This window comes from Podarcis vaucheri, assembly GCF_965113315.1.
Source record: "Podarcis vaucheri genome assembly, chromosome: 14".
Taxonomy (NCBI): Eukaryota; Metazoa; Chordata; class Lepidosauria; order Squamata; family Lacertidae; genus Podarcis; species Podarcis vaucheri.
Window position 1 is genome coordinate 11,683,617 of NC_138752.1, and position 18,039 is coordinate 11,701,655.

Sequence of the window (18,039 nt, forward strand, 5' to 3'; positions counted from 1 at the left end):
AGGTTGTACTTCTGATTTTGAGACCTTTTAAAAACAGATGATTGTCATGTCCTCATATGCAAAACCACATAATTCAAAGAGGGTGTATTATTATTATTATTATTATTATTATTATTATTTTACTTATGTGGCTGGGTCGGCTCCCAAACAGAATATTAAAAACATGATAAAACATCAAACATTAAAAACTTCCCTAAACAGGGCTGCCTTCAGATGTCTTCTAAAAGTCAGATAGTTGCTTATTTCCTTGACATCTGATTGGAGGGCATCCCACAGGGTGGGTGCCACCACCGAGAAGGCCCTCTGCCTGGTTCCCTGTAGCTTTGCTTCTTGCAGTGAGGGAATCATCAAAAGGCCCTCAGCGCTGGACCTCAGTGTCTGGGCAGAACGATGGAGGTGGAGACGCTCCTTCAGGTATACTGGGCCAAGGCTGTTTAGGGCTTTCAAGGTCAGCACCCACACTTTGAATTGTGCTCGGAAAGGTACTGGGAGCCAATGTAGGTCTTTCAGGCCTGGTGTTATATGGTCTCGGCGGCCACTCCCAGTCACTTTCTTTTCCCCATGACTGTATGTGTAAACAAACCATATACCATAAAGACACCACACCTCCACTGTACCTCTTTCCCAAAGGAAACACAAACCTTGGGTAAGTACCTGGAACCCCCTGGAATGAATATATATATGTTTTTTAGTGTTCATTTTTATTTGCTTTTTAACATAAAATAGAACTCAAATACAATATAACAGAGTGTCAGAAACTTATATACAATGTAGAGGTCCAATATAATGCAAAAGAATATCAAAACCATGTACAAAATAAAGTCAAAATATTAAACAAAATATCAAAACAATATATAAAATAAAAATACAGTATAAAGCAATCTAAAAATTTAACAAAATTTAACAAAGTTAAATACAACACGAAAGAAAACAATATGCCTAGCAGAACTCAAAAGTACAAAATATTAATGTTACTACTATATTAGCAACATTTAAAAATTGTAACCAATCACTTTATGAAACCATGATTATCTTGTTCTTATGTTACATTTACATGCTGCAGCAGCAGCAGCTGGAGCAGTTCAGACAAAGGAGAGTAACGAGTTAAGAAGGCAGGTTATTTAGGTCAAGACAATATATTGATGGCCATCACCTGATTACAGCACTCTTAAAACCCATCTGCACTGTAAATTTAAAGCAGTCTTATACCACTTTAAACAGCCACAGCTCTTGCTAAAGAATCTGGGGAACGTAATTTGTTTAGGTTGCTGAGAATTGTCAGGAGACCCCCACCCCGGTTTCCTCCTGCCCACAACTACCTTTCCCAAAGTGGTTTAACCACCCATCCCTCTTCCCAGGGAACTCTGGAAATTGTAGGACCGTGGAGGGAATAGGGGTCTCCCAGCAATGCTCAACACTCTAAACAAACTACAGTCCCCAGGATTCTTTGGGGGGAAAGCTTCAAATGCATAGTGTGGGTGAGGCCTTTAATCTGCTCATTGTAGGCACTGCAGTAATTTAATGTATTAGTGTAGAATATGCATACATTCCCTGTTATGAGAAAAATAACAGCCCTAAAGAGGAGGAAAGAACATGATTTTTGTTTTTGGATGTGGCCCAAATGTCACTGGAAATACAGTACAGTGGTGCCTCGCAAGACGAAAAGAATCCGTTCTGTGATTCTCTTCGTCTAGCGGTTTTTTCGTCTTGCGAAGCAAGCCTATTGACGGATTAGCGCTATTAGCGGCTTTTAGCGCTATTATAGCTATTAGCGTTATTAGCTGCTTTTAGCGGCTTATCAGCTTATCGGATCAGCTGATAAGCGGCTTAGCGGCTTAGAAAAAGGGGGGGAGGAAAAAAACCCTGCAGGAACTCGCAAGACATTTTCGTCTTGCGAAGCAAGCCCATAGGAAATTCGTTTTGCGAAGCACCTCCAAAACGGAAAACTCTTTCGTCTAGCGAGTTTTCCGTCTTGCGAGGCATTCGTCTTGCGGGGCACCACTGTATACTAAGAGAGACTGTCCACTCCCTTCTCTCACTGGTGGGGCATGCCACCTGCAGCTTTTATAAACATCTGCAAAAGTTTGTTTTTTTAAAAAACGCCAGTGAATTGATTAACTGGGAACATCTTTTTACTGGATCAAAGCTTTCTTCATTGACTGATCCACCTTCCCTAATCACTGCAACGTGACCTTGGGCCAGCCACCATTTCTTAGCCTAACCACGCACGCCACTTTAAACTCCTTGGAAGATGAAAGTGGTCTATAAATTTAATAAATGCAAGAAATAAGAGCCAGTACGGCGTAATGGTTTGAGCGTTGGGCTGGGACCTGGGAGATGAGGGTTCGAATCCCCACTCAGCCATGAAGCTCACCGGGTGACCGTCTGCCATTCACCGCCTCTTAGCCTGATCTACCCCACAGGGTCGCTGTGAAGATGAAATGGGCAGGAGAACCAAGGACACCTCCTTGAGATCATGAGAAGCTAAAGGTGGCATATAATTTAGCTTATGAACAACCCCCCCCCATCCCCAGTAGTCAAGGTGCCAAATATCAGACGCACCCATCCTGGCCCTGAGGCATGGGCGGAGCCAAAGCGGGGGGGGCAATTGCCCCCCCATCAAGAAAAACAATAGAAATACTTAAGAGACCAATCACGTCGGTTCTGAGCCCCCTAACCAAGTCCTGCCCCCCAACAAAAATCCATCCTACGCCCATGCCGAGGATGTGGCGTTTGAAGGACAGCTCCTCGACATCCCTTGTTCTTGGCGGAATTGGGTCCCAACGCACTGCAAGCGAGGCCGGCAGGTCTACTCAGAAGTAACCCCCCCCCCCCCAGCTGAAGAGAATTAGGCACACGCCCAGGTACTTGCGCGCCCCTCCCCAAGACCCCCACCCAGCTGACTTGTCAGCGCCCCCTCGCCCGGTCCAGGCGCCGCGGAGGGGACCCTTGCAGGCGTTTCCCGGCTGCTGCCGCCCCCTCCTCCCCGTCGCCTGCTGTTCTCCGCCTCGCCGCGGAGCCGAGAGGGAGGCGCTCCGCCCCTCGCGCCAGCCCTGCTGGGGAAACGAGAGACGGGGCGGAGCCGGCGCGCCGTGAAGCCGGCCGGGGACGCGTGGGCGGCTTCTTAGTCCGCCGAGGCGCCGGCACTGGGCCCCGTCGTCGCTCTTGCGCGCTCGCCTCCGCCGCGCCAGCCGAGGGGGCCGCCATGCCGGGCGCGCTGCGCGAGGAGACGGTGCAGCTGATGGCCGACTACTTGCAGCACCGGCTCGGCGGCGGAGGAGGAGGCGCCGCGGCGCTGCCGCCCAGCCGCACGGCCGAGACGCTGCGGCGGGTGGCCGACGAGCTGGAGAGCCGCGAGCGGCCCTTCTTCCGCAGCGCCTGCACGGCGGCCGCCTTGCCGCAGGAGCCGGGCGAGGCGGCGGCGCTGCTGGGCCGGGTGGCGGCGCAGATGGAAGCCGAGGGCGGCCTCAACTGGGGCCGGGTGGTGGCGCTGGTCGTGTTCGCCGGCAACTTGGCGGCGGCGCTGGCCGAGCGCGGCGCTCGCGACCAGACGGCCGCTCTGGCGGAGGCGCTGGCCGCCTACTTGGCCGGGGAGAAGCGAGAGTGGCTGGAGGCGCACGGCGGCTGGGTAAGCGCACGGTCAAGGGGGCGGCCAGCTGGGAGGGAGGGAGGGAGGGAGGGAGGGCAGGCGCGACCCCCTTCCCTTCCCCCACCCTGCGCCCCCTCCCGCTCCTCCTGCGACATCCATGGCGCCCCCTCCCCATCACCACCCTTCTTTTAGGCAACCTCCCGCTTTCGCCGCCGGCTGCGGAACGGACCGAGCCTTTTCTCGGCTCGCGCAGTAATGGCTGCGCTTCCGTCCCCGATCTGGCCTTGGCCGCTTTCCCTTTGCCCACCCTCCCTCCTCCTCCTCCTCCTCCTCGCTCCCAATGCCTGCAGCGCTGTGGGGTGGGAGGGTGAGGAAGATGAACCCCCCATTGTTGCGCGCAAAGGAGCGCGCAACCGTAGAAAGCCCTCGCGTTCCTTTGGGTACCCCTTTCTCTTCCGGAGGTTTTTTGGGGGGGCGGCTGTGCACGCCTTATGGTGCTTTTGCAATCTCACCCGCTGCGCCCCGCTTCCTGTAGCAGAGCCGGCCCGATGCCCACCTCCCATTCTGCCGGGCCCACCGCCCGCCCCTTCCCAGTCCTGGACGCGGACTCCTCGCTGGGAATGACCTTGGCACGCGCGCTTCGCCAGCTGACTTCTCGCTCCGGCGCTTTAATACGCACATTACCTTCCCTCCTCCCGCCCCACCATCCTCTCCAGAAAATCTAAGGCTTTTCTTTCCTATGGGGTGGCGAGCGGCGCCTCCTTTTGCTTCCCTCTCCCCATAACCCCAGTACAGACCACAAGGGGAGCAGCGACGTACAGGAGAAGGGGGGGGGGGCGAGAGAAAGAGGAATGACTGCTAGGGAGGCCTGGATAATTTTTTTCCCATATAAGGGAAGCAGAAGGCTGTGACAAACCGTGAGAAAGAGCTTTGATCGGGCGTCTGTTCTCATTTCTCTCTTCCCCGTCCCCCTTTTCCATTCCATATTGTGGTCTTTGTCCCTCTTAAATTAGGCTGCTTTGGTGTATCTTGGTCTTGCAGCAACCAAGTGGGTGCCCGTGCTCAGAAACGATGCTCCATTTTGAGTTTTCGCTTCTGGGGCAACTGCACGGCTTATGCCCAGCTGGCTAGCAATTTGCTGGGCGCTGACACAGAGAGAGCTCAGGTTCTGCCCTTGAAATCAGTTGTACAACCAAATGTATCTGTTTGACCTTAACACTTGGTTGGGCGTCTTCAGAACTTGGGATACTTTCAGAAGGACCTGGGTGGCAGGAAGACTTGAACTGAGGGGGAAGGTGTGAAATCGAGGTGCCCTGCAAAAGCTTGGCCTGTGTCGCCTCTTTCATTTTTGCTTTGCTTTGCTTTACATTCTGCAAACCATGAGCATTTGAAACTTGCTTTAAAAAACAACAGCACAACAGTGCAAAGCTTTTTTCCAAAGAAGCAAGCAGAATCTGCATAGATGCATGGGATTCGGGCAGCTCCATAGATAATAGAAGGTATTGGGAGTCTAGGCTGCTTGGCTACTAGCAATCTAATGATGGAAGGCAGTAAAAACTTTGCTCTGAGGGTCTTCCACTGGCACAGTTTCTGCGCTGTGTTTGTACTCTGATCTGTCAATCTGAAAACAGCAGTGCAAAGCCCCATGCTCTGTTCTCCTCTATCTGGACATGGTCTGGAGCAACAAGGTAGCTGCGTCCTTCAGCAGAGGCTGCTCCTGCAAATGTGCGTTGGTGCACCAGACATGGTGATCTCACCTGTCTGCACTGCAGATAGGGCCCCTGGGGTGGATTTACTGGCTTCTACATACATGTGGGGCATCCACCATTCTGCATATCCTCTTGCTGGGTGTCCTCAAGAGGTGGACACCTAGCCTTAAAAAACAACAGCATCCACCCAGTGGTAACTTCAAAGGTGGCTCTGGACGAGAGCTATGGCTTGCCTACAGGTTTTTTAGCTCAGCAGCAGGTGCAGTGCAGCTGGCTTGCATTAATTTTCTTCCCGCTGTTAATTTAGCCATGTTGTTCAAAGCAAGAGCCATGCCCCACAGGAAGTGTGGATGCCCTGGGGTCAAATGGTGGGTGGATCTTAGCCCTTCTTCCTTAGCAAAGGAGTGTTATTATTATCTCTTGCTCAGTGCGTTCAATTATACAATCATTACGACCAGCTGCAAGGAAGCTCCCCTTGGCTGGCCGAAGTGGTTTTCCAAAAGAAGGCAGTATAGGAACATGGGGAGCTGCTGTATTCTGAGTCAGGCCATTGGTCCATCTACCTCAATATTGTCTACACTGGCTGGCAACAGCTCTCTGGGGATTTGGGCAGGAGTCCCATTTCCCTTCCCAACCTGGGGGTTGAACTTGAACCCTTCTCCATGCAAAGCCAATGCTCTACCACTGAGGTATAGTCCTTCACCAAATAAAGGTGTAGCTTGATTTCTTAGCATGGATAGGTGTGTTCTCCTATAACAGAGTGGGGAACCTCAGGCCTGGGAGATCAGACGTGGCCCTCCAGGCCTCTCTGTTTGGTCCTTGGGACTTTCCTCCAGGCCACATCACTCACAAGCCCTGCTTCAAACCTTCCTTGATTGTGTTTGCCTGCCTTGTCCTTGAACGCCGAGCATGTTGCTTATGTGTCTGGAAGGTCAGATAAGAGAGCTGTTATGTCTTGAAACTAGCCTGTTGTGCAAAGGAATTTGCCTCCATTGCTCTGCCCACTTTTGACACTGACCTGCAGCCCCAGGAAGGTTGCAGAGAAGAGTGCATATATGATCCTCGGGCTGAAAAGGCTCCCCCATCCCTGCCCTGCAGGCTTAGGGGATGTATCTTCGCAAGGGAAGACTGGGAAATGCCTGAGCCACCTCTTCTTCATCCCATCACAGCTCAAATGAAGACTGCCCCTTTGAAGAGGGATAGAAAGAGTGTGGCTGGTACCCTGTTTGTTTGATTTATTTCATAAAATTTATACACCGCTTGAATGTAAAAAGAACAACAACCTTCAAAGCAGTTTACAAAAGATAAAACAACCCTGTTTTAAAACATACAAAAGTTAAAATACTAAAACAGAGTAAAATTGCTCAACTTTCTAAGCATCTGGGTAGGCTTATCCAAACAGAAATGTTTTTAGCAGGTGCTGAAAACAGTACACTGAAAGCACCAACTTGATCTCTAGGCAGGAAGTTCCAAAGTTGTAGGCGCTGCTAAATGATTTGAGTTATTACAAATGTGGAATGGGTATTTCATGGCACCTGTACACCAGGAAATAGCTTGCATGTTGCCATTGTACTTGAGATCATAGAAAACTGAACTGGCATCTCTGAGTTCTACGAAACGGGTTCTTGTAATACTGATGGGAGCTGTCACTTGTTTTGCCCAAACCTTGATTGCAGTGTTAGAAACTCAGATATATAAGGTAGGCGCCAAATGGCTCCTTAAACCAGGGTTACAGTTGCCAAAACGGACTGTCTGGTTGCTGATTTGAGGCCAGGTGGCTTGAAAGTTGTATTTTTCAAGACAACTTTTTGGTTCCTGAAATTCATTCTGATTGTTCAAATAAAATATAACGGACAGAATTCTACAGGATGTGTTGCTAGTGTGTGAAAGCAGTCAAGATCCAAGGATCCCCAGGCATGCACCTCCCGCTGGTGGAGACGTCAGGTGCCATCCTGGCACCCAGACATCTTCACTTGGTCACAAGCAGCTGATAGCCAGCTGCAAAATGCGCCTGGCAAATTTCAAATGCTGGTTGACTGATGAAAGTTCTATGTAGCTGATATTGTGTACATACATATAAGATGCTAAGATATTCAGGAGTCTGGCCATTTGGGGTTTAAAATACGAGTACGTTGGAAGCTTTATCTGGAACCAAGTGCGTCACCCGTGGCTAACATCTTGCAATCAACTTGGCTTCCTCTTGCTGCTGTTGTGCTTCAACAACTCCCATCAGCCCCAGCCATCTTGGCCAGTGGTAAGGGATGACTGGAGCCTAGGAGCAACAGCTGGAGGGCACCACGTTGGCTGCCCTGGTGCACAGAATAGGTGTTACAAGCTCAACAACCTGTCGTGTATGAACTGTATTCTGGACCAGCTAAAATGGCAGTGATGCGCTCAAGGGCCAAACCAATGGCAAGTCACCTACGTGCGGCTTGCAAGAGCCTAACAGTTGCACAGTTGGTCAAGGAAGCTTTGTTTTGTGCAAAGTGCTTTGTTGTTGTTGCCAAGTACAGAATGCTTTGTATAAATACACTCGCCGGCAACAACCATCTAGGGCTGGGTGATAACAGCTTTTCAGAATCGTGGTTTATCGCCAGCTAAACATCATGGTTAGACGTTATACTGCGATGCTGAAAAAACAAAGGTGCGTTGGCCTCTGCCCACGAGACACTGGGTGAAACTACTCCAGCTCTCAACTCAAGAGCTGAGGCGGTTTCACCCAGGCACTCGTGGGCTGGGTTTGCACCACTCAGCTGGGGGGAGGGAAGGTTCCCCCTCCCCAGCTGAGACAGCCCCAGTGCTCTCGCCACTTGCAAGCGGAGCATCAGGGCTCCTTTAACTGCTTGCTGTAGGGAGTCCCCACTCTGCCACCGGCTTGTGGGAGCCAGCACTGTGCTGGGGGATCCTTTAACTACTCGACTGAGGCAAGGACAGCTGCACAGTCCTAAGTTGAGCAATTTAAAGATGAAGAGGGAGGAACAAGCTGTATTGGCACCTCACAGCTTGTTTCTCCCTCTGCGCCATATGAGGGCAGAGTGGGATGGCGGTTTCACTCAGCAATGAAACCGCCGTCACTCCTAAGTCCCTCTGCTCTTGGCGCCTGCTGGAGGAAGGGATTCTTGACCCCCTTCAGTGGACACTGCTAGCAGAGGGACCCGGGAGCTGTGGCAGTTTCACCAGCGATATACTGCTGAGTGAAGCCGACATTGAAGTCTGCTCCTCATACCAGTCCTGGGTGGATATATCGCCCAGGCTTACAACTGACTTCACATGACTACTGAGTCTAGTCTCTGTGGAGCTACGAGTGTTGCTCATGGAGCGGGAATGGATCTGTGGCCAATATTGGAAGCTCAGATATGTAAGCTAGTCACCAAATGGCACCTTAAACCCATGTTGCAGTCGCCACAACAGTATGTCTAGGCACCATTCCCTCTCCACCCCCAGTGGGGTTCATTATTATTAATTTCACTTCTATACTGCTTTATATTTTAAAGAAAAAAATTCTCAAAGTGGTTTATAACACATTAAAACAATCCAGAATAAAACAAATTTAAGCTCCCATGGAAATATTGCAGATCTGTCTCTAAGTCACATTTTCCTTTCCCCATATTTACACACCTACTTAATTTATATTGCTGCCCCACAGCAGAAGAACTCTAGGAAGGCAGTGTGGTGTAGTGGTTAGAGTGTTGGACTAGGAGCTGGGAGATAGGGGTTCAAATCCCCAGTCAGTCATGAAGCTAAGGGGGTGACCTTGAGCCAGACACAGCCTCTTAACCTACCTCACACGGTGGTTGTAGGGATTAACTGTGGAGGAGTGGTGAGCCATGTACTGCTTGTAGGAAAAGGGTGGGATATAAATGCTGTAAATAAGTTTATCTGCTTAGCTGTTTAAGAAAGGTGGAGATGTCAGCCAGAGGGAGATCTCCCGAGATCACATGGCCGCAATTGGCGCCTGGCACCTGGCTAATTTCTAACGGTGCCTGTGGCCCTGGGCTTATGAGATGGAAGCAAGTGTCTATAACTCTCCAAGGACAACCTTCCAACTTGTGCCCTTTGGCAGTTTGGGGTTCTGGAGGTCCCGCGTGCTGTGTAATTCCTGGTCTTGATCCCCCGAGGAAAGGGTGAAGCTCGGTGGCAGAGCATCATTCTTGCAACCATCATCCACAGTCAGCAGGGACAGCAGTCGGGGATGATGGGAGTGGTAGTCGAGCAACAGTGTGACATGAGTGTGACGCGGCAGCTAAAAAAGCCAATGCAATTCTGGGCTGCATCAATAGGAGTATAGCATCTAGATCAAGGGAAGTAATAGTGCCACTGTATTCTGCTCTGGTCAGACCTCACCTGGAGTACTGTGTCCAGTTCTGGGCACCACAGTTCAAGAAGGACACTGACAAACTGGAACGTGTCCAGAGGAGGGCAACCAAAATGGTCAAAGGCCTGGAAACGATGCCTTATGAGGAACGGCTAAGGGAGCTGGGCATGTTTAGCCTAGAGAAGAGGAGGTTAAGGGGTGATGATAGCCATGTTCAAATATATAAAAGGATGTCACATAGAGGAGGGAGAAAGGTTGTTTTCTGCTGCTCCAGAGAAGCGGACACGGAGCAATGGATCCAAACTACAAGAAAGAAGATTCCACCTAAACATTAGGAAGAACTTCCTGACAGTAAGAGCTGTTTGACAGTGGAATTTGCTGCCAAGGAGTGTGGTGGAGTCTCCTACTTTGGAGGTCTTTAAGCAGAGGCTTGACAACCATATGTCAGGAGTGCTCTGATGGTGTTTCCTGCTTGGCAGGGGGTTGGACTCGATGGCCCTTGTGGTCTCTTCCAACTCTATGATTCTATGATCTGGGAACCCGAGGTTGAGAGGGGCTGGTGTAGGCAATACTGACCAAGGGGATGACTCCATATAAGGCCTGTTTCTATGAGTTAAGAGGGTACCTGCATGGAAGAGGGTTGAGGGATGGGACTTCAGGATGGAATTCCATTCTGTCTGAGAGTTCTAGGTGGGGCACCATAGGCAGCATGGGGGGAGCAGTGAGATCATGGAGCCGCTGCTGTCCTTGGGGGTTGTATTGGTGTGTCAGTTCTCCCATGCTGACTCCTGCCTGCTTTATTGAGGCAGGGGAGTCTTGCGCTTTGAGCGAACGTCTTAACATCTGGCGCTGGAGCTCCCAAAGTAGGCCTGTGGTGATGTGGCCTTGCTCCCTGCCTTGCTGCCTAGCCCTGTAGTTTTCCTGCTGACACGTACGAAAGCCGCGAAACAGAAAGACCACAATTGGAATACATTATTCCAAGTAAGCTGATGAAGGCAGAAGCAGCTGGCAATTCTTCTTGGAAGTTCCCTAGCTGAAGAAGCGCAGATTTATTTTTCTTCTTCATCATCATCATCATCTGGGGCTTGTGTGGGAGAGAGCTGCAGCAGGACCGGCCGATCGTGCTGCCCCAGCTCTTATAAAAACCACGGGCCAAGCCTACGGCTGTTAAACTGGCTTAGGTGAAGCTGCTTTGGATGTGAGTTTCTGTTGAGGCAGAGGAATGGCATTCCCCTGGGGCCTTGTTCAAAAGTTGTGTTTGTGCATCAGACCAGCGCATAAGCAGGGTTGCGCCGTGTGGCCGCGCCCCTGAGGTTGCGTGCGCCAGCCAGCCTTCCCCTCCAGCATGAATGTCTGCAGGAACACAGGAAGCCTCTGTGTTCCAGGACATGCCCTTGGTCCATCTAGCTTGGTATTGGCTACACTGACTGGCAGCAGCTCTCCAGGGTTTCAAGGTGCCACGGATTGAAGCTTCTGTGTGCAGCACAAATGCTCTCACTTAGCTATGGTCCTCCTCGAAGGAGGAGGCCTTCGAGCATCCCTGCATGTGGGCGTGCAGGATGTGTGGCCGCCAGGCGATGGCACTGCTTGGCACATGCTGCTCAGTACCACCTGCTCACATGTTGTCCTTGCTTGTGTGTTTACTGGCTCAAAGGGACTTGAGTGTTGGGCGATGCAGGTTAAAGTGGGTCATGGTGCAACAGCCAGCACAAATATAAGCTTCTCCCAGTGACCAACTCCATGCCTAGTGGAAACCCCTGAGTGCAACTCTCCCCAGTTGTGATTCCCATGTCTCCAGCGGTGCAGGTCGGACAAAGCCAACACAGTTGTCTATCACAGGCCTCTAGCAGCTTTGCTCTCCCTCCTTTCCCAGGGATCTACCTGAAACGGGAGAGAACACTGCCAACAAAAGCCTTTGTTTGGTCTTGGATATAATCGGAATGAGAGGGAGAGGGAGAATATTTTAGATTCTTAAGTGCTTGGCGTCCTTCCAAGCCTTGTTATAACTAAAGAACTCCAGCTTCCCACCCCCTTGACAGAGAGGCTTGTTGTGAGCATGTTCAGGAATTCCTGAGTTAACATAACTTTTTATATAGCCTTGAGCAAAACTCCTCTCTCTTGAATGTAACCGAGGTCATCATAAATGGGTACAAAAATAAAGGAAGGAGAAACATCCCTTGCTAATCTGATGGGTCAGCAATTATAAAGGAATGGCTTTCCTTATTGTTTTTTCCCCTGCCCCAAGCAGAAATGCCTCTTTCCTGATGTTAACTGTAAGGGGTTTCGGCTCTTTCTCCCGCCCCCACTCCTTTCAGTGTAGAGTTTCTTGCCTCTCCGAAGAATCTGGTGCTAACCATTGTTGAGTGGGTGAGGGTTTAAACCTCTGCCAGGAATGTTGAATAATCAACTTCAAAGCAACTATTTCCCACAGTACTGCGGGTAAAGAATACAGAGAAACCTGCATTCAGTTCTCGGTTTTCAAGCAGGCCAAGTAAAAAGTCCATTCAAAGCAAGCTTCTTTGGCTGGATGAGGAATCTGCCCCACTTCACTCCCCACCAAGGCACCTTTGTAATCCTATTCTGCAGAGGACCAGTGCCCCAAAGCACCTACTTCACAAAGGAAGGCATAAAAGAATGTCGTTGACAAAAGCTTCTTTTTCTGTCCCCTGTGAAAGGTGTAACCAGATCCCATTTCCCGGCTATGCGCAAGGATCTGCTTTGAAGCTTGCAGATCCAGTCTGTGGCAGATGAGCTATGGGAGGGACATGTGTTCCTAGTCACATGGTCGGACCACATGACTGTCTCATATGTGTTTGGAAACCACTGTGCCCAGCACTTTCCAGCACGCACACACAACACACACACACACACACACACACACACTGCTGTGGTGCTCATGTGGCTTTTGCACATGATGCTCTCTCATCTCTGCGCTCTGCCTATAAAGGAAATAGCGTCAGTATTCAGAGTCTTATGTGCCCTGTCCTATTTTGTGTTCCGCTGATGCCATTTACTGCAGCAGTTCTGTAGCTTTGATTCCCAACAACGCTGGCCTTGTTCCAGAAGATGGCAGGTGGGATGGGGTTGCCATTGATTGTGGCAGAAAGGCAAGGCTTTGTGTGGCTCCTCTTTGTGCACTGGGCTTCCAGCAGCAGCCCTGTCTGCTTGCTTGGTTGTGACTCTTACACAGAAGCAAGGCTTTGAGGTCAGTGCTCTTCACCCTCAGAGGCTTAGAGGGAAAGTTGAAGAAAAAAGTAACTGCTGGGTCCTGTTCCTAGAAATTCATGCTAAAGGTTAGAAATCATAGAATTGTAGGGTTGGAAGGGACCCTGAGGATTATCTTGTCCAATGCAGGAATATGCGATTGTCCCCATACAGGGATCGAACCTGCAACCTTGGCATTATCAGCACTATGCTCTAAGCAACTGAACTAGACATGAGAACAAATACAGAAGCCCAGACCAGACACTGCTCTCATGTGGTTTTCAAATAAAATTGTTGGCTGTCGATCTCTTCTTGCCCTTAATGTCTTTTGGAACCTGCAGTTTCTCTTTTTAATCATAAAGCTCTTTAAAAAAACAGCAAAACAGCAACACCCAAAGTCCAACTAATTGCCCTGCTGCTGATTCTTAAGCAGTTTGTGGCTGATTTTTATGGCAATAAAATGTGGAAGGGGGATCTTGTTCCCCAAACTCGTATCTTAAGGATCTGGATTTTGATTCTGCTTTGGAAAACCCATTGTACGTCCAAGCAAGTAGCTGCAAAAGGTGACTGGCTTAATTGTGCCCTCTCCACAGAGGAACTGAGGGCTTGACTCCCCTTCTGTAGGCAACCCACCTGAATGCTAATGACCCCACAGCAGCTGCTGGCCAGGAGTGTAAACTGACATTCGGTGGAAAATGCCCCCATTGTTTGCACAAATTAAAGTGTAAAGAACAAAGTTCCGGAAGAAATTAAGAGCATAACTTGTTTACATAGACATCTGCCAAATAGGAGTTCAAACATGGCCATCTGGAGTCGTGTTACTGCTGTTCTTGATTATTCAGAAGAAAGATCTGGCCGTGCAGCTGCCAGTTCCTTTCTGTCATAGGGCAGCACTGAACTGAGTGGCTCATGGGCCTAAGCAGGGCTGGATTAACTATTTCGGCTGTCAGAGCGGAAGGGTCTTAGCTCAGTGGTAGATCATCTGTCTTGCATACAGAAGGCCCCAGGGAGGGCTGGGAGAGACCTCCCCCTCTGAAATCCTGGAGAGCCACTACTGGTTAGAGTTGATGATACTAAGCTAGAAGGACCAATGGTTTTGATTTGGTGTAAGGCAGCTTCCAGGGATGTGTGTGGCGCTGTGGGTTAAACCACAGAGCCTAGGATTTGCCGATCAGAAGGTCGGCGGTTCGAATCCCCACGGCGGAGTGAGCTCCCGTTGCTCGGTCCCTGCTCCTGCCAACTTAGCAGTTCAAAAGCATGTCAAAGTGCAAGTAGATAAATAGGTACCACTCAGGTGGGAAGGTAAACTGTGTTTCCGTGCGCTGCTGTGGTTCGCCAGAAGCAGCTTAGTCATGCTGGTCACATGACCCCGAAGCTGTACGTTGGCTCCCTCGGCCAGTAAAGCGAGATGAATGTTGCAACCCCAGAGTCGGTTACGACTGGACCTAATGGTCAGGGGTCTCTTTACCTTTTTAAGGCAGCTTTCTGTGTTCCTTAGAAATTTTCATGTGCTCAGTTTACCAGCTGAGAGACAGGAGAAGAAGAAAAGCACTTGAAGGAAACGAGTGCAGATTATCTCTCTAATTTCAGTACACTTGCTAACTTTCAGATAAGTTGTTCTTGTTGCTGCATTTAGCCTCGTGATCTTAATCTAGGCCTGAGTCCAGGGCACATGAAATTGTGGTGCTTGAGAGCAGTGTTTGAAGTTCACCAGGCACATCTTGCACCTGACCATCAACCACTTGTGACCAAATGGAGATGCCCGGGTACCGGGATAGCACCTGACTTCCCCACCCTCTGGAGGTGCAAGCCTAGGGGATAACTGAAATCTTGACTGTTTTCACACATAGCAGCACATCCTGTAGAATTCTATCCCTTACATTTTATCTGCACAATCAGAACGAATTTCAGGAACCAGAATGCATTTTCTGTGCAGCCTGAACAGCAGCAGTCAAGAAACGTTACCGTAAATTGTTGATGCTTGTCTTCGCTTACCCCACCCCACTGCTCTGCTCACAGCTGTGATGAAGATTCTTACGTTATGAATGGTCTGTGTAGCCATTAAGAAAAAGAGGTAGGAATAGGCCAATATATATATGTGGACTGTCCCTGGTTAAAGTGATTTTTCTTCTGTAAGTTCTCAAAGGTCTTAACCTCAAGGTTATCATCTGAACTAACCACATATTTAACTGATGATCAATCACAGTCAATCCATCATTTGTAAAATAACACTTTAGAGCCATCTTCCCCCAAAATGGCAACTAGACAGTCCATTTTGGCAAATATAACCTTGGTTTAAGGAGCCGTTTGGCACCTAGCTTCTGTATCTTGAGTTTCTAGCACGGGTTTAGATACTGTTGATTGGTTCATCGCTTGTGCATTTGCTGCCCTGGACACCTTTGGGGAGGAAAAGCAGGCTATAAAGTTAATAAATAAATTAAGATTTTGCACTCTTCTTTCCTAGGATGGCTTCTATCACTTCTTCAACAAACATGGCTCTGATGCAGCTGACCAGAACAGTACCATAAGCAATGCTATAATGGCGGCAGCTGGCTTTGGCTTGGCTGGGCTGGCCTTCCTCCTGGCGGTGCGATAAAAGACTACATCAGTGGACTTGACTTACAGGAAGGAGGGCGAGGTGGAGAAAACTCTCTTCTAACACTGCCAACATGCTGGTGAAGAGTCCATTCTATATTTCTATAACGGTTGGAAGACAGAAGCATATATATATATATTTTTAACTATAAAGTCGGAGCAGAACATTGACAAGCACATAACATTCTAGCAGTACAAGTGAGAAACGAATGCCGCTTAGATTTTTGAGTCCTGGGGTTGGGCATCTTCTTGGATCTTGGTGCGTGTGAGAGCTGCAGTTGCCCCAGTTCATCCTGGCAACTGCTAAGCGCTGGATGTTATGCTAAATGTTAATGGTGGGCTTGCAATGGAACCCAAGTGAAGATGTGTTTGGATTTCTTCTTTGTGTGTTTGCGTGTATGTTGTGGGGGGCGGGGCGGGGTGGGGTGGGGAGATGTTGCCTTGTGAAATGTGAGCCAGTATTAACAAGAATGAGGAGCTTAACTCCACCTGTGCTGCAATGCAAACATTCTGAGGCCACTCGTCAATATATAGCTGCCAGATCCGTATTGCACAGAGCATTATAGCTTACGTGTTTTTGTTATAATGACGTTAGTATAAGTTACACTACAAGTAGGCGACAAGAATGTTGATACCAAAACAGTAAAGTCTGCAGAACCAGTTCTTAACTATTGGAATGCTTGTTTGTTTGTTTTTAATTGGTCTATTTGGAAGTCCATGTGAAGGCTGGGATTTCTGTGGATTTCCTGTCAAATCCATAAACTCCATATAACTTAATATATTTTTTGAAATATTTATCATTGTATAATACTGGTAGCTGATTAACATCTATTTTTGTTAAATGCCTTTTTTTTTTTAAGAAAACAAACAAAACGGAACAAGCTCTCCAAATTGCTTTCTTGGCTGTCCCTGTCGTCTACCTTGTTTAACAGTTCTAGTTTGGATATCTGTTATATTGCATATTGTAAAGAAATAGTCTTCGGAAGTGTTCGATGTCCTTTTCCTTTAGCTTGTACAGTTTTAATATGTGAATAAATATAACTGAATATTTTTATTTTAAATGAGCACCTGTTCTTGGCTTGACCTGACATTTCCATACATTGTTCTTGTTTACACGGGCACAAAGCACTTGTAAAACGATGCCTATGAACCTGTCCTATATAGAATCGGACCAGTTGGTCTACCTAGCCCATTGTTTCCTACACTGACTGGCAACGGCTCTTTGGGGTTTCAGGCCAGGAATTTTCCCCCAGCCCATACCGGGAGATGGCAGGGATTGAACCTGGGAACTTTTGTGTGCAAAGCAGTGCCTTTGTGGAGGAAAGAAAAACGGTTCCTTGAGAAGTGAAAAGAAAATGGTTCCTTGATAATTTTTTTGATGGTTTTTGCTACAGATGGAGATAAAGTGGTGGCAACTCACTGGTCACATATTAGGGTAAGGTTTGACAACTACCCCTCTGGGTGCATGGCAGATTCTTTGCAGCTAATTTGTCTGTTTATGGAATGCCGGTTGCTGCCCTGGTACATCTTTGTCCAGAGATGACTCTAGCTCTGGGGGTACATTTATTTATTAGTTTTCTGCCCCTCCAAGAAGCTCTGGGCAGCACATGGTTTTTACTCCTCCCTACGACACAGGTGGCATTGTGAGTTAAACCACAGAGCCTAGGGCTTGCTGATCAGAAGGTCGGTGGTTCGAATCCCCGCAACAGGGTGAGCTCCTGCTTGTGCCCACCTAGCAGTTCAAAAGCACATCAAAGTGCAAGTAGATAAATAGGTACCGCTCCGGCGGGAAGGTGAACAGTGTTTCTGTGCGCTGCTCTGGTTCGCCAGAAGCGGCTTAGTCATGCTGGCCACATGACCTGGAAGCTGTATGCCGGCTCCCTCGGCCAATAAAGCGAGATGAGCGCCGCAACCCCAGAGTTGGCCACGACTGGACCAAATGGTCAGGGGTCCCTTTACCTTTACCTAACAACAACCCAGTGAAGTAGGTTAAACTAAGACAGGTTTCCTCAAACTCGGCTCTCCAGATGTTTTTGGCCTACAACTCCCATGATCCCTAGCTAGCAGGACCAGTGGTCAGGGACATAGCTGTCAACCGTCCCTTATTTGGCGGGAAACTCCCTTATCCCAGCGCCATGTCCCGCTGCTGCCCCTTATTGATGATGTCCCTTAAATTTCCCGGGTTTCAAAGGAAGCAGCTCCTCTCCCTCCCTCCCTGCCAGCCAGGGAGGAAGGAGGCTCCAACTGTGTTGCTTGGCTGCGTTGCTCACCCAATAAGGAGTCTTAAGAATGACTTGGGGGTGGAGCTTGCATGCCTTGTGCCGATCAAATCGGCCACATTGCCTGGGGACTTGCCTTTGCTCAGCGCTTCCCAGCGGAGAGGTGATGGTGGTTCCCCTTGCTGCATCCCCTTTGCCGGGTTGCTGCGCTGTGGGAACCACCACTTGAGGCTTCGTTTGGCTGCTGGCTGGGCTTTCTGCCTTTGGCTCGGAGGGGCTCAGAAATCGAACATACCTGTGCTTGGGAAATCCCTTATTTTGGCTGCTGATCCCTTATTTTCGAGGCTGCTGGTCCCTTATTTTCAAATCTGCAAGTTGACAGCTATGGTCAGGGATGCTGTGAATTGT

At 49.1% G+C, this 18,039-nt stretch overlaps 1 protein-coding gene across 1 annotated transcript; it reads left to right on the forward strand.

Annotated features, from left to right (window-relative positions):
- Window positions 1–3,120: 3,120 nt before the first annotated feature.
- BCL2L10 (BCL2 like 10) lies at window positions 3,121–16,473 on the forward strand. The gene is made up of 2 exons (XM_082199444.1): window positions 3,121–3,628; window positions 15,282–16,473. The coding sequence occupies exons 1-2, from the start codon at window positions 3,206–3,208 to the stop codon at window positions 15,411–15,413; spliced, it is 555 nt and encodes a 184-aa protein (XP_082055570.1). The 5' UTR covers window positions 3,121–3,205; the 3' UTR covers window positions 15,414–16,473.
- The last annotated feature ends 1,566 nt before the right edge of the window (window positions 16,474–18,039 follow it).